The sequence below is a fragment of the Hyaena hyaena genome, unplaced genomic scaffold (assembly GCF_003009895.1).
Source record: "Hyaena hyaena isolate Hyena2069 unplaced genomic scaffold, ASM300989v1 scaffold_492, whole genome shotgun sequence".
NCBI lineage: Eukaryota > Metazoa > Chordata > Mammalia > Carnivora > Hyaenidae > Hyaena > Hyaena hyaena.
This window is the reverse complement of record NW_024081124.1, coordinates 1,110,169-1,126,107: the sequence shown is the minus strand read 5'-3', so window position 1 is coordinate 1,126,107 and position 15,939 is coordinate 1,110,169. Positions and strand designations below refer to the sequence as shown.

Below are 15,939 nucleotides of genomic sequence, written 5' to 3'. Positions count from 1 at the left end.
GAAGCCATCACCTGCGCCGTCATGACTGTCTGCTCTTGCGCCTGGAAGATCACACTTGTGTGTGCACATGGGGAGGCCAGGGCACGCGTGTCTACACGTCTGTGCTCACGGGTGTGTGCGCGTGCCCAAGCAGGGCTGTGGTGTTGCGGTCCCAGCGATGTCCATGAACGCCGCGGTCTGGGGGGCTGGGGCCTCGGTCGCCTGAGTGTCTGACTCTTGATTCTCAGCTCAGGTGGTGATCCCAGGGTCTCGGGATCGAACTCTGAGTCCGGCTCTGCGCTGGGTGAGGAGCCTGCTCCCGATTCTCTCTCTCCCCCTCTCCCCCTCTCCCCTGCTTGCTCACTCTTTTTCTCTCGAAAAATGAAAACGAACCAGAACAGAAACAAAACCACCCTCCTGGTCGTCTAAGTGAGCAGCTGTGGGGAGCCGCCCTTCACTCTGACAATAACGGCAGCCCTGCCTGCGAGCGAGTGCCAGCTGTGGGCGTGTCTGTGCGCACCGGTCAGTGTGCACGTGCGGGGGCTGCGCTCACACAGCTGTTTGTACGTATACCTGTCTGCACGCCCGTGTCCCGGGGTGAGCGATTGCGTACGAATGTGCAACCACACTTGGGCCCCCGCGGTACGTGCCTCTGGGCGTGTGGACGTGCACCCATCTCTCTGTGTGCCGGCCTCCCATCCGTGTGGCTGTACGCGTGTGTGGGGCCGAGAGGGACAGCGGCCCGGAGTCACACCTGTGCTGGGGTCCTGTCCCAAGTGCGAGGGCAGCCGCCCTCAGGGGCCCTGTGGGCTGCTCCCTGTTTCCTGAGCACTGTCCGTCTGTCCACAGGCGTGCTGCTGGACATACAGAACTTTTTCCAGATCAGTGACCGCTGTGCTGGTTTGCTTCAGACAGGTAAGGGGTGAGTCCCTGGCTCAGGCCCCCAGGCCGTGCTGAGGAGGGGGCCAGGCTGGGCCCCGTTGAGCACCAGGCACGAAGGAGGGGACGCCGAGGAGGGTGGTGTTGGGCCACCTCACTGGCGTGAGGGCCAGTGCAGTAGGAGGAGAATGTGGGGCGAGCCCCAGGGCCTGCGGGTGTGAGCGCTGCAGAGGGACTGGGGAGGGGCTGGCGAAGGCCCCGAGCCTCAGGTCATGAGTGTGGCCTTGGTCCCTTACCCTGCTCAGCTCAGCTGGGGAACAGAGCCTGGCTGGGGCTGAGGAATGCTGACACGTGCCTCCGTCTATGGACCTGAAAAATCTGGCCCCGAACTCAGACAGACAGACAGACAGACATACGTACTTCCCACAGGTGGGGCTGGGCCCACGGGGCCTGCAGTCCAGCGGGGGGCCAGCCACCCCGTCCATCACAGTGGCACACATGTGCTCATGGTCACGGCACAGGATGCTCACGTGTGCGCACACCCGCGTGCACTGGCACCTGCGTGCCTCTCTGTGGCGCCTCCTGCCCGCCCCCCCCACCAGCCTACAACAATGGGACCCCTGGGGACACACGAACTTTCCCGAGGCTGCACAGGCAGAGCTCGGAGAGAGTCCACTCATAAACCCCCAAGCCTGTGTTTTTCTTTCCTAAAACAGACCTGCCTGAGAAAAAGCCCCTGGTTGGTCTTTCCCACCTCACCCCTCCTAGCAGGAATCTGTCCCTCTTCCCTATTCTGTTTTTTGTAATTTTTTTTTAAAAATTTATTTATTTTTTGAGAGACAGAGACAGAGCTTGAGCGGGGAGGGGCAGAGAGAGAGGCAGACACAGAATCCGAACCAGCTCCAGGCTCCGAGCTGTCAGCACAGAGCCCAACGCGGGACTCGAACTCACAGACCGCGAGATCATGGCCTGAGCCAAAGTCGGACGCTTAACCGACTGAGCCCCCAGGCGCCCCCCTATTCTGTTTTCCTTCGGTGCCTGGCCCTGGGGTGTAGAAGGCTCCAGGGTGCCGCACAGAGGGCACCCCTCCTGGATGCTTGGCTGCGTGGAAGGCTGTGGAAGCAAAGCAGAGATGGTGTCAGTACAAACCCACTGAGGGTGTTTCCTCCAGGCCGCAAACCCATGGCCAAGGGCCAAGTCTTATCTGTCTTCCTGCTGGCGTGACAGTCTCCTCTTTATCTGCGATTTAGAATTCAGAAGTTAGATGTTGTCTCAGGGATGGGTGTCGACACATTTATTTCAAATATCTTTGAAATATTTGATATCTTTCTTACAGGCAATCAGTCTGATCTGTTGGATTGATTTGGTGCATAAAGACTGGCTTGCTCATTAGAGCAATGTCCGTAGATGGCAGACCCTTCCCATTAGTGGGACGAACACATCTGTAGCCCCAAGGATTTAGATGAAAATAATAGTGCAAAAAATACAACAACGATGGAAATCACATCTTTAGCAATTATTTAAACTTAGGATGAAAAGGTTTTCGGTGTTGGCTGAAAACACGTGAAGGGGCACATAGTTCTACAAGCTTCTTCAAAAGGCCCCGGAGGAAAGGAGCCGGCAGATCACCGCTCGCGTCTCAGGGCCGAGGTGCCGGCCTTCCAGTCACTTCTGTAGCCAGAGTGAGGCCATCTCGGCTCAATACCCCCAACCTTCTAGATTAAACAGATAGTGGTAGGTGAGTCAAAATTTGCCTTCCCTGGTCCTCTCCCTGGTGAACAGGATTATTACTACACGGCCCTGATAAGTGAGGAAGGAGTCTGTGCAGGTGAGAGAGAGAGTGAGAGAGAGTACGGGCACATATGTGTGTGAGTGTGTCGAGGGGGTGTGCGTGTGCCCGTGAGTGTGTCCGGGGGTGGCTGAAGGGAGGCCAGCAGCACAAAGGGCATGTGGGGTGGACGGCCAGGCTCTCCAGTGACCTCAGGCGAGTCTTCGCCTTTCTGGGTTGCCATGAAATGGTCTAAGACCCACCCTGTGGGTGCAGCAGGGAGGGAGCCTCTGACCAGGAGAGGGCATGGCTGAGCTGTACGAGTGGGGCAGAGGGTGGGGGTCAGCAGTGGTCAGAACACCCCCTCCTGAAGGGACAGACTGGCTGTCGGGGTTAGTTCATCAATTAATAATATTTAGTGATGTGGCCTTTACCATGTGCCCGACACTGTCTCAAGTGTTTTGTGATATTAACTCACTTAATCGTTACAACAATCCCACAAGGCAGGTGTTGTTATTATGCCCATTTTACGCATGACGGACCTGAGGCACAGAGAGGCTGTGCGGCTTGCTGCAGGTCACACAGCTGGGATCACATCCAGGCAGCTTTCTGTGGAGCCCTTCTCTTAACCCCTGCTCCTCGTTATGCCCATGTGTCTTAGAAGTCATCTGAATTTGGGGACGCTATAGGAGCAAGACAGTGTGTGTGTGAGTGTGCCTTTGTTTGGGGGCAATGTTCTCCACTTCAGGGCATCTGTGGGTTTAAGGTGTGTATATCCTATGAAGGATCCCTGCCTCAAATCTCATAAAGTATTAGAAGATTTGGGGAAGCATTTTTATAGCCCTTGGGCAGAGAAGAAATGCATTAAGAAGACAAGAAACATTCCCTGCCAGGGGCGTGGCGGTGAATTTGACCATAGCAAGGTAAACTAGCTGAACTCTTCCGTACAAACTATAAATGCAGTTAGTAACAGCAACGGATGACATTTATTAGGCAGTTACATAAAGCTAATCACTGCCTTTTATCTGCTTAACTTTATTGAATCTCAATAACCTTCCACAGGAAGCACAATGCTGTCTCATTATATCGTTGATTCAAGGGGAACAGAAGAGTTAAGGAATTGGCCCAAGGTCACACAGCTGAGCAGTCAGTGGGTCAGGATGTGAGCCCAGAATTTGCATTTTAAATCCTTAAAATAAATGTAAAGGCCTGGGAGAAATTATTTGCAATTCCCACAAGGGCCCAAGAGGGAAATGGGCAGAAGGTATGAGCACAGGAACTGACATCAGGACAATGCAGATTAAAACATCCGCGAGACACCGTCTGTGCTTCAACCATTAAAAAGAACAAAAATAGGGGCGCCTGGGTGGCTTAGTCGGTTAAGCGTCCGACTTTCGCTTAGGTCATGATCTCGCGGTTCGTGGGTTCGAGCCCCGCGTCGGGCTCTGTGCTGACTGCCAGCTCGGAGCCTGGAGCCTGTTTCAGTCTGTGACTCCGTCTCTCTCTGACCTTCCCCTTCTCACGCTGTGTCTCTCTCTCTCCTAGAAATAAATAAAAAACATTAAAAAAATTTTAAAAAAAAAAAGAACAAAAAAAAAGTGATTGATCACATCAAATGTCCGCAGGGGAGCCGGCTTCGCTTCTGCCCGAGTGTAAATGTCTACAGCCTTTTCGGAGGCCTCTTTTGGGGGCAGCTATTAAAACTCTAAATGTCACTGGCACCAAAGACCATTCTCTGTGGAGTATTAGGTCGAACCATATTAAATTGCCGTATTTTTTGTAGGTCAACACTGGCCTAATTTCTGCAAGTGCGTTCGGCTCAACCCTACACCGGAGTGGGCGGGGCGTGGTGGGCGGGACGGAGTGGGCGGGGCTGGAAACAATGAGCCGACAAGTGTGGACGCTCATTAGGCTCGGGCAACGTCAATCATGCGCGCTCAGCGAATGCAGGCCCAGGCGTGGGGCGGGGCCTCGGGCGGAGGCGGGGCCAGGCCGCCCCGCGCACCTGCGGGAGCTGGAAGCGGCGGACACGCCCCCTCGGCGGGTGGAGACGGTTCAGGTGAGCGGCCGCAGGCGAGGGTGCCAATCCGCTAGGGCGCAGAGGCGCGCGAAACGTGGCGGTTTCTTTGTCTTCACAGCGTAGCAAACGCGTTCATTACTCCTGTGTCCGATTCAGAAGGGTTTCCTTCATAAAGTGGTACAAACGTAACCGACATTGTCAGAGGAAGGTTCTACCTTAGGAAAACCAGGCCTTTCCAGCCTCCAGGACAGACTGCGCTCGGTCTACGCCCGCAGGTCCGCACAGCAGGCCCGGGCCCCGCAGATGTGTCTGCACAGCAGGCCCGGGCCCCTCAGGTCTACACAGCAGGCCCGGGCCCCGCAGGTCTGTCTGCACAGCAGGCCCGGGCCCGGCAGGTCTGTCTGCACAGCAGGCCCGGGCCCCGCAGGTCTGTCTGCACAGCAGGCCCGGGCGGGCCTCCGTTGCCTGCGCCACCGTCCCTGCGCCTCCCCTCATCCCGTCCCCAGCAGGGGTGCGACAGCAGGCGTGGGGAGGGGGCAGCTCTGCAGAGATGGGGGCCGGGGGGGGGCTGGCGAGCACCCAGCACTGGCGGCCCCATCTCACGGCCCCAGGCTGCACAGCGAGCCTGCAGCAGAGCTGGGATTTGAGCTGGCCCGGCTCCCTACACCCCCTTCCCAAGTCCCCCGACTCGGGGGCCTCCACCCACTGCCAAGGTGCCAGCTTTGCGGCACCTGAGCCAGGCCCTCTGTGCGCCCACCACCATGGGGGGGTGCATGCGGCCCCTGCCTGTCCCCCCCAGTCTTCGTAGGTTGTCTGCTGCTGTCTGCACCTGTGTTCGGCTACCTGGGCGACCGGCACAGCCGCAAAGCCATGCTGAGCATTGGGATCCTGCTCTGGTCAGGGGCGGGCCTCTCCAGCTCCTTCATCTCCTCCCAGGTTGGTGCCCTCATCCCTGCAAGGCCCCTTGCACTCCCCCCGCCCCCCTTCCCGTTAAAACATGGGCGGGCCTGCCTCTGTCCATTCTGGGCTCCAGGCTGGCTGCAGCGGCGCCTTCCAGGGCCTAAGAGGACCCCTTAGACTCTCTCAGCGGGAGCCTTCCTCTCCTGCCTGTGGGGGGGGGGGGGGGGGGGCGGCTACTGTCTGGGGGGCCTGGCCTGGCCGGCCAAGGAGCTGCCCAGAAAAAGGGCTCCTTTGGGCGGTGGGTGGGGGGGGGGGTGAGGCAGTATCTGCAGGCGCCAGCAGGGGGCGCCCGTGTGATGTGGGGACCCGGGCTGGGAGGGTGGCGGGGTGTCTTTAAGCCCTGCTCCCCTCCTCTGCCCCTGGGGGTGCCTGTCACCAGGACCTGGGGCCTCTGACGCCGCTCCCTCTGGTTCCTCACCCCGAGGGTGATCTTGGCACTCACTGGGGTGTTATGCCTGCCTGCCCAGTACTCCTGGCTCTTCTTCCTGTCCCGGGGAGTCGTGGGCATGGGCTCCGCCAGCTTCTCCACCATCGCGCCCACCGTGCTGGGCGACCTCTTCGTGAGGGACCAGCGGACCCGGGTGCTGGCCATCTTCTACATCTTCATCCCCGTTGGAAGGTTGGTGCCACCCAAGACCCTCCTCCCCAGGTGATAAACTGAGGCCGAAAGGAGCCGGAATAGTCTGGGCTGGGGCTAGGAGGCATCAGACAAGGAGGGCTCCTTCCTTGCTGTGTCCCTTCCCTTCTGGGCCTCGGTTTCCTCATCTGTAAAGAGGGGGCAAGAACACTGGCTGATGGGCTGTGTTGTGGGTTCGAGGTAATAAAGATGCTTCCTCCCCCGTAGGACGCTTGGGAAGCCTGCTTGGGGAAGTGTGTGGGGCTGAGGCAGGCACCCCTGGGTGGGGGAGGTCAGAGCAGATTTGCAGTCCGGCCCCTGAGCTCTGACCAGGTTTCCTGGAATCTCCTGACTCAGGCGGGGCTGAGCCTCAGGTCCTCAGATAGGGAGACAGGGGCAGCGGTGCTGGGGAAGGGCCCAAAGCCAGAGGTCACCGGTGACCTGACCAAGGGCAGTGGACATCTGGGCCTCACATGGCTCACTTTTCCCGTGACGGGGCTGTGAGCAGCAGAGAGCCAGCCCCTTGGGGTGGGGCACGCCGGCTCAGGCTGGCCTTGCAGGCTTGGGCCTGGCCCCTCACCCCCGAGTGCCCGTGTCCTTGCCCTCCCCCCACTGCCCCTCCCCCGCCCACCCCCTGCCCATCCTCTGTTGCAGTGGCCTGGGCTACGTGCTGGGCTCGGCTGTGTTGCAGCTGACAGGGAACTGGCGCTGGGCCTTCCGAGTGAGTCCAGCCCCCTTTTTCTTCCTCTGATCCCCCTGGGCCGGCAGGGACTTTCCAGCCTCCAGTGGCCTTCGCCACTTGGCACAGTCGCTGGCGCCACGGGGGGCGGTCAGGCATTGGCAGCTTCAGACATTTGACGGAACATGAACCATGGAGGTCACGGCCCTGGACTCAGATGCTGGCTGCTGGGTCCGCTCATGCCGTGCGCTCAGGCGCGAGGTCTGCAACGGGGTGGAGAGTGCGCTTCCTCCTGGAATCCTTGGGGGGGGGGGGGACAGCCCGGGGCCAGGACGCCCCAGGCTGGAACTGGCCTGGCAGGTGGAGGTGGTGAGCACCCTGGTCCGGAGCGGCTCCCAGAACCCCCAAGAGAGTGATTACTGGACAATCCCAGGGTGACCTTGCTCCCCAGAGACGCCGCGCTCCTAGGGGCGAGGGGTGAGGGGCAGCCAGGGAATGAGCCTCCTGCCCCACGCCCAGGGCACAGGGCCTCCCGGAGCCTGGGCCACGTGGTTCTGCCGCTCGCAAGCCCTCCTGGGTTGCTGGGGTTTATACGTGGCCCTGACACCCCGGGCCGCTCGTGCCCAGGTCACGCCCTGCCTGGAAGCCATGGCTCTGATCCTGCTTATGGTGCTGGTTCCGGACCCTCCCCGGGGAGCTGCTGAGAAGCAGGAAGAGGTGGCCATGGGGGGCCCGAGGGGCAGCTGGTGTGAGGACGTCAGATACCTGGGGACGAAGTGAGTGTCCCTGCTCCTCCCTGCATGTCACTGAAAGCCCCGTCTGTCCTGGTATTGTGGACCTGCCTCTCTCCGCCTCCAGGGAGCCCTCCCTGACTGTCCCAGTGTTCACAGCCTTCTTCCTTCTCTGAGCTCCCACTCACCAGCTGAGGTGCCTCTCCTTCGCTAGGCGGCCCCCTGCGCCTGCCTGCCTATCGCTGTGACAGAATGGGGACCGGAGGGGAGGGAGGCAGGCGGAGTGAGGTCTGCCAGGGCCTTATCCCCGAATGACCTGACACTTGGAACCTCACTCCCCTCATTTATTCAATGGACATAATTCTCCCCGGGTTGCCCGGAGGATGCTGGGAGTTAATCACTCACCTCCGCAAGCCCCGTGGGAGTGCGTCCATTCTGTTCCAGGCATGGGCGGGGAGGCGGCCGCGTGACTGACTGGAATGTGGGGTGCGGACAGGCCCCAAAAGTCTTTGATACGGAGCCACGCGACCCCTGGGGGCACCGGGAGGAAGGTGGGGGGGCTGTGGCAGGGGGTCCGGAGCCGGGGGGGCCCGGGTGTCCGGGAGGGGGGAGCAGTGACGGGGGCAGGCGGGGTGTCAGCCAGGGCGCTTTCTCTTGCAGCTGGAGCTTTGTGTGGTCGACCCTTGGGGTGACTGCCATCGCCTTTGTGACTGGAGCCCTGGGCTTCTGGGCCCCCAAATTTCTGTTCGAGGCCCGTGTGGTGCACGGACTGCAGCCTCCCTGCCTCCAGGAGCCGTGCAGCGGCCAGGACAGGTGAGGGCCAGCGCACACCCCTCCCTGCCGCGGCCCGGGGCCCGGGGCCTCCGGGCAGACTGCAGGCCGGGCTCCCATCGGCCGAGGTCCCGTGGCTCCGGGCGGGTGGCCACAGGCGGCAGCCTCGCCCCTCTGGGCCTCGGCTTCTCGGCTCCCCGGCTGCTGTGGTCCGACAGGCAGCTGGCGGGGGGTGAGGCGTCTGCAGGCCGTGTGGGGAGACGTCTCAGCCTCCTGAGTGTGTCCCCCTCCCTCCCTGGGGCCCAGAGGGCGTCCTGTGATTTCCTCAACGTCCCAGGCCGAGCCGGGCCCTCTGCCCGCGGCTCCCTTCCTTCTTCCCACCCTGACTTCTTAAACCTTAACATTAGCTGAGCATCTCGCGTGAAGAACACCCTGAGCTATTGTAGTAACAAACCGGATTATTCCTGTTGCAAACGAGGACGCAGAAGATCGGAAAATTAAGTGGCTCGTCCAAGCCACGCACCGCGGGTGGCGGCGGCGGCAGGTTCAAGCCCGTCTGATCCGAAGCGGGCGCTCTTTGCGTCTGGAGACGCCGCTTACATCCCGGAGGCTTGCGCCTCTGCGCTCCTAGCTGGGAGCACCTCTGGGAGCACGGCCGAGGCGGGGAGGGAGCAGCGAATGCGTGAATGCCTGGATCACACGGGTCGTGATGACAGCCAGGCTGTCGCCTCCCTGGAGACGAAGACTGAGCCCTAGAAGCCCCCCAGCGGCTTGACCTGGGGACACAGGACTCGCACGTGTCTAGCCTTCCCTGGCTGTGCATCCCGGGGCAAGTCAGTCCCTTTGTCAGAGCGCGAGGCCCCGTGTCCAGACGGGTTCCCTGGGCCACATGCCCTCCCGGGCTCCAGGACGCCCCTTCCTGCCTCGTCCCCTCGGGGGCTGCTGGTGCTCCGTGGCTTGTGGCCGCGTCCCGTCTCCACAGCCACGGTCACATTGCCTTGACCCATCGTCTGCCGTCTCCCTCCACTTCCCTCTTACAGACACGCTGGCAATTACATGGGGGGCCCCCCGAATGGTGGGGGTGCTCTCCCCGTCTCAAGGCCCTTCATGCGATCACACTCGCAAAGTCGGCTGTGCCACGTAAGGTGACAGCCCGGGTCCCAGAGATTTGGGAGTAGACGTCTCGGGGGCACTGCCCAGCCCGCCAGAGCAGGTGGAAGGTCCCAGTGTTGGGGTGCTGCGTAGACCTCAGCTACTAACACGCCCTCTGTGGGCAGGGTAGGCCTCACGGTGAGGGTGCGGCCGGGGCAGGAAGCTTCAGGACACACGGTGCCAGCTTAGCCCCTGGGAGAACGTCCAGTGCTCAGACCTGGCCCATGTGGAAGGGGCTGTATGGGGGTAGTGAGCTTCCTGCCCCCTGGGGCATGTAAGGAGGAGTTGGACGGCTGCTTGCCAGGGCTCTTCTACAGAGGGTCAGCAGTGAACTTGCAGGACATTAAGGACCCTCCTGGCCCTGAGAGCCCGATCCTGGGAAGATCTCGTGGGTTGGGGGTGGCTTGGAACCTGGGTCTGTCCCCTGCACAGGGGCCAGTGGAGGGCCCTCCCTGAATAATCTATGCTAAGTCTCGGGAAGGTCTCCAGAGCCTGCCTGGGCCAGCTCAGACCAGAACTCCACGGTGGATAGCATTCCTCGGGATCGGGGTCACTTGACTGGGCTTGAAGGCTGGGAAGGTTCGCGGGGACCTTCACGCTGCCTAAGGACACGCTTGCGCGTCAGGAGGCCCTGGCCGAGCCCGTGAGGGGCTGTGTGACTTGCAGCAGGTCCCTGCCCTCTCTGGGCTCTGCACTCTCTCCTGTAAACCCAGGGGATGGGCCGCGTGTCCTAGGCCTGTGGGGTGGGTACGTCATCACAGAAGCCGTTTAGACGAAGGGCGGGTTTTGTGAGACTCCGTACCTGCGGCGTTCTTGCGCTCTGGGGGACGGCCCTCAGCCTCCCTTGCCGGAGCCATCCGTGCACTTCTGGGAACGTTTGGGCCGGGAGGGGATGCTGGCAGCCGGAGGGGGGGTGGGGGCAGTGGTGCCCCAGGCCGGGGGAGCAGGAAGCATGGGCGAGTCCCGAGATCCCGCGGTCATTTGTGCAGAGGGAGGGGTGGAGAGAGAAGAGCCAGATGCCGCACGGGCAGCGGGGGCCGGTCCACGGAGCCGGCCTGAGGACAGCAGGGGCCACCGATGGCTGGAGAGGCCCTGACTAAATCCGGCCTGCGTGCTGGTCAGCCCCCATTTGAGCCCCTTTAAAATTTTTTTTTTAAGTTTTTTTTAATGTTTTTATTTATTTCTAGGAGAGAGAGAGAGACAGCGTGAGCAGGGGAGGGTCAGAGAGAGAGGGAGTCACAGACTGAAACAGGCTCCAGGCTCTGAGCTGGCAGTCAGCACAGAGCCCGACGCGGGGCTCGAACCCACGAACCGCGAGATCATGACCTGAGCGAAAGTCGGACGCTTAACCGACTGAGCCACCCAGGCGCCCCTTTGCGCCCCTTTAAGAGGAGGCTTGGGAGGACAGGTGGGCACCCGGAGCCTGGCTCTGCCGCTGCCCGTCAGCTGAGCAACCTCCGTGTAGCCTTCCTCGGCCTCCCCTCCGCGTCTGTCCGCCTGGAATTCCGGGCCGGGCCGACGAGCTGGTCCACTCACACTGCCCTCTGGCCCTCCAGGTTCGCTGCTGCTAGTGTAGACTAGGGCGCGCCTGCTTCTGCCCTCCAGGGACCCACGGGCGAGTGAGTGGCCTTGATGGCAGACACACGGAAGCTGACCTGGGAACTGGCGGGGTGAAGGCATCGGCAAGGGGACGGAGGAAGGCGTCTCCAAAGAGGGGATGTTGCGATGGGTCGTGAAGGCTGAGTAGGAGTTCGGTGGGCGGGAAAGCGAGTGAAGAGGGTCCAGATGGAGGGAAAAAGTATAAAGTGCGGACAAAGCCAGTGTGGGCGCAGAGGCTGGAGCTGGACGATGGGGTTGAGCTCCGGGTCAGACCACGGGGGGCCACACAGGCTGCAATGAGTTGGCACAAGACCCAGTGGGGGTCTGATGGCTGGTGGGTCCCGGAGTAGAGGGGCGGCCGGAGACCTCCCCCGGGCGAGGCGGGGGTGGAAAGGGAGGGTCCTGAGGAGGAAGGAGGGGAAGGGCCCCACAGCCACACCCCTGTCGGCACCGGGGCCTGAGCCCAGGCCAGGGCGGCCGCACCCCCGCCCGGCGCCCACCCCTGCTCTGCTCTTTCCCATCAGCCTGATTTTCGGGGCACTGACTGTCGCGACCGGCATCGTTGGAGTTGTCCTGGGGGCGGAGGCTTCACGGAGGTACAAGAAGGCCAACCCCCGGGCCGAGCCCCTCATCTGCGCATGCAGCCTCCTCGCTGCGGCCCCCTGCCTCTGTCTGGCTCTGGTCCTGGCCCCAACCACGTTCCTGGCCTCCTATGTGAGTGATGCCCCCGGGCGGTGCGGGGGGCGGGGCGCCCGTTGGCGCGGGCCGACGCTGTGCCAGGTTTTACGTACATTATGTGGATGGCTCCTTCCAGGGCGCTCGCTACCCCCATTTTACAGATGCATAAACTGAGGCTTACCAAGAGTGGCACAGCTAGGGAGGAGCAGAACTGGATTTGAGCCTGAGCCTTTCGACTCTGAGCCACCGGTTAAGGCTGTGACGGGAGGCGGTGGGGCTCGTTTGTTCCTGGGATGTGCCCTGAACCCCAGGGGGGCCAGGGTGACGGGTGAGGGGGCGAGGCCCGGATCGGGCGTGGCCCGTGCCGGCAACGCGGTAAAGGCGTCAAGCTGATGCTTCCTCGCCTTCCAGGCTCTATTCCGTCACACCCCCCCGTGCGCCTCGCAAATGGCGGGGCCCACGCCTGCCGGCCTTGCTGCGTCCCCGCTGCAGGGACACGGTCCCCCTTGAGCGCCCCGCATCCTCCTCCTGTGAGGCCCAGCTCCTTCTCCAGAAGCCTTTCCAGACCGTTCCACGCCATGTCAGAATTCGCCGTCCCCGCTCGGGCTCCACGCGTGTTTGGGTCCCTCGGGCTCCGGGGTATGTGGCGGGGCTGGCGCACGACGGCCACACGGCCGTGCTCAGCAGCGGCCCGGCCCCCGAAGCCCCCGCCAGACGGCCTCCCCTCCCCACCCTCCCGTCCCAGGCCCTGGGGACCCCCACGGCGACACAGATGGCCCTGCACGTGCGTGGGCCTCACCGGGCAGACGAAGGTCGGCCCCCTGCCCACGGCTGGAGCCCGGTCGTGCCCGTGACCTGGTCCCCGAAGTCAGCACTTTGGTCCTGCCTCCGGATCGTGTCCGTCCAGGCCCGGAAGCTGCACTGGGGGGAGGGAGCCGTGGTCGCTGGGTCCTTCTCCGCCCACCTGCGCCCTGGTCCCCGGCGGGCGGGAAGGACGGCCTCAGACGGGACACACGGTGCCGGGCCCAGAGCTGGCTGTGCCTCCTGGTGCCGGAAGCCCACACGCTGCTGATTCCTGTCTTGGGGACGCTCTTTGGAGCCTGGCATTGGCAACGTGACGCGGTCACCTCCGTCTTCCACGGCCTCCCGCTGTCGTCTCAGCCGCCCCACCTGGACCCGCCGCCGGGCCTCCCCGCTGTGGTCCTCAGGCCTGTCTCCTCTGCCTGGCGTCTGTCCCCCCCGGATGCCCTCACGGGGGCCTCGGGCTGGCCCCCGCGCGCCCCTGGGTGACACGTCACGGTGCCCCCGCGTGCCCGGCGTGAGCTCCCCTCGGGCGGCCCGAGCGTTCCCTCTACAAGCCGGGGGGCGGGAGGGGCGTCCTGGGCCAGTGGCTTCCCTCCCCGGGTCCTCAGGTCGGGTGGGCTGTTAGCACCGTGTTCTGCGCGTGCTCCCGTGCATCCTCCCTGAGCCTCGTGGGGAAGGGCTGTCTCACCCCCACTCACAGATTGGAAGACTGAGGCCCGGAGACAGAACACAGATGGTGGGACGGACAGAACCAGAAGTCAGCCTGCGGCTCCACGGCCTGTGTCCTTCGTGCCGCGCTGACCCTGTCGCCCCGGGGGAGGCACGGAGACTGGCTTACACCAGGCGCTGCTACGTGCCCGGGTGCTTCCTGGCCTCCGGCCAAGGGAGCCGCAGCCGAGTGGGGACAGCGTCCCGGGTGCTGGGGGCCGAGTGGGCCTGACCTCACAGCGGATGGAGGCCCGTCCCAGGCCACCCTGCGTCCGCCGGGCCCGGCCCCCCGCCAGCTCTGCTTCTGCCACCACCCTCCTTGGCTCAGGGAGGCGGCTCCTTGGCTGTGTCAGGGGACACAGCTGTCCCCCCCCTGCAGCTGGCGCGTCTCCAGGGCCGGATGGCTCGTCTACAAGTGACTTTGCGTCCTGGCTGACAGAGCCGGAGAGTCTCTCCTCTGGGCCTGCTGCAGGGGTGAGGGGCTGCGGGCGGACAGCAGGCAGGCCCGGGGCGCGTCCTTTGGATGCTGGGAAGCGGCTCCCTGCTGTGACCTGTGTGTGGGCCTGGCGTGGGACCCGGCGGCACCAGGCCGGCAGCCAGGCTCCCGCCTTCCAGGAGCAGCGCGGAACCTTCCGGACCTCCTGAGTAGAAGCCCCTCCGTGGCGCCGTCTGTGCATCTAACCGATGTTCTGGCTTGAGACTCGGGCCCTCCGCCCGACGTGCTGGCTCGTGCCGTCTGCCTCCCTCCGGGACGGGCGCCAGGAGCCCCTTCCTGGTCTGCTCCCCTTTCCACCGCCAGCGACACCGCGGACATTCAGGGGCCCCAGGCGCCTCTGGAACTGAGCCCAGCTTCTCCCGCGGTGCTCGAAGCCCCTCGTGACTCCCCGACCAGCCGTGTCCCCTGCAGTGTGACACCAGGGCGCCTCCTGGTACCCTTGCCCTTCCAGGCAGCCCTCCCTCAGCTCCCTCCCCACCCCTCCTCCAAGGAGCCCTCCGGGATTGCGCCCTTCCCCCCAACTCCTGCTCTCTGCGAGGTCTTCCTTAGGCCACGGTTCCTTATGCTCTGACCCCTGTCCCGGCCTAGGGGCCTGGGGGGCCCCATCTTCCTCTGCTCTCGGCCCGAAGCAGCACCAGGCACTTGGGGGTGGGTGTCACTGCTTGGTGAGTGGATGGCTGTGCAACCAGCCACTCGTATCGTTCATTTATTTTTTTATATTTCATTTAAAAAATTTTTAATGGTTATTTATTTCTGAGAGAGAAAGAGACAGTGTGAGCAGGGGAGGGTCAGAGAGAGAGGGAGACACAGAATCCGAAACAGGCTCCAGGCTCTGAGCTGTCAGCTCAGGTCGTGACCTGAGCCGAAGTCGGACCCTCAACCGACTGGGCCCCCCAGGCGCCCCAACAAATCCTTCTCAAGGGCCTGGATAGCGTGTGCTGGTTTAAGTGCCCCGGATTCAGCAGCGGATAAGAGACAAAAACCTCTCCGTCTTTGGGGGGTGCACATCGTCGCCGAGGGAGACGGTGCAGTGCTCGGGATACAGGGGGGATACAGGGGTGGCGGTGAGATGGGCGGTGTGGGGCTGGATTTACCGGCGTGGCCGGGCTCCCGAGGAAGTGCTGTAGGCGGCCGGGGGCGGGGGCGGGGGTAGGGGGGCCGGCCGGCACTGTGGGGCCGCGAACAGCGTGGTCTGTGCGGAGGGACAGGCAGGCGCACAAAGGGTGGCGGGGCCAGGGGCTCAGGGCCCGTGGGCGGCTGAGGGCGGGGGCTGCACTGAGGAGGGGGCGTCTGGCTCCTGTTTGCTGCGTCTGCAGAGGGGCCCTTGTCGACGCGCCCCAGCGCGCTGCCTGCTGCGTTGGCCGGCCTGGCATGAGCCTCCCCGGGCGGGCGGGCGGGCGGCCTCGTGTGCGTGGCCGGGTGTCTGTGCTCACCCGGGATGTGGCCTCCGGTTTTGGCATCAGGGGAACGGCCCGTGGAACGTGTTGACAAGTGTTTCTTCTTTGATTTTCTGGAAGAGTTTGGGAAGGACTCGTGTTCATTCATCTTTAGACGTTTTTAGAATTCACCAGTGAAGCCATCTGGTTCTGGGCTTTTTGTTTTGGGAAGTTTTCTGATCACTGACTCAATATTTACTTGTTATAGATCAGTGAAGGCTTTTTATTTCTTTTTATGTCATTTTTGATAGTTGGCGGCTTTCTGCGAATCCGTGCCTTTGTCCAGGTTTCTGATTCGTTGGTGTGTAGCTGCGGGTAGTGTTCCCTTTGCCCTTTTCCGCTCTCGGTTCCGTGGGGTCGGCGGGTGGGCCTGTTCCATTTCCAGTTTTAGGAACGTGAGTCTTCTGTTCTTCCCCCCTGGTCCGCGTCGCTAAAGCTCCATCCCTCGTGCTGCCAGCTTTGGTTTTATTGATTTTCTCTATTGTTCTGTTATCGGCTCACGTTTCGTGGAATCAGTCCAGCTTCTGTGGAGATACGTGTGGGCGCTGCTAGACTGCTGCCCCCTCCCAGCGGGGCTGCCGTGGGCCCGGCTGCTGCAGTGGAGGTGGGTGCAGAAGTGCGTGTGTCCCAGGGGGAGTGGGTGGGGCCCAGGAGAAGTGGGTG

The 15,939-nt window shown here is 62.6% G+C and overlaps 1 protein-coding gene across 3 annotated transcripts in view; it reads left to right on the top strand.

Moving 5' to 3' along the window:
* Positions 1-875: 875 nt before the first annotated feature.
* SPNS3 (sphingolipid transporter 3 (putative)) overlaps positions 876-15,939 on the top strand; it is a 32,410-nt gene continuing 17,346 nt past the window's right edge. The window contains exons 1-8 of one of the 3 annotated variants that reach the window (XM_039254521.1): positions 876-894; positions 4,765-4,921; positions 5,446-5,582; positions 6,074-6,225; positions 6,877-6,943; positions 7,529-7,677; positions 8,293-8,445; positions 11,679-11,868. In XM_039254521.1, the coding sequence (XP_039110452.1) occupies positions 5,517-5,582; positions 6,074-6,225; positions 6,877-6,943; positions 7,529-7,677; positions 8,293-8,445; positions 11,679-11,868 (777 nt within the window). In that variant the 5' untranslated portion in view covers positions 876-894; positions 4,765-4,921; positions 5,446-5,516. The other 2 variants (XM_039254520.1, XM_039254522.1) reach the window with 2 other exon arrangements.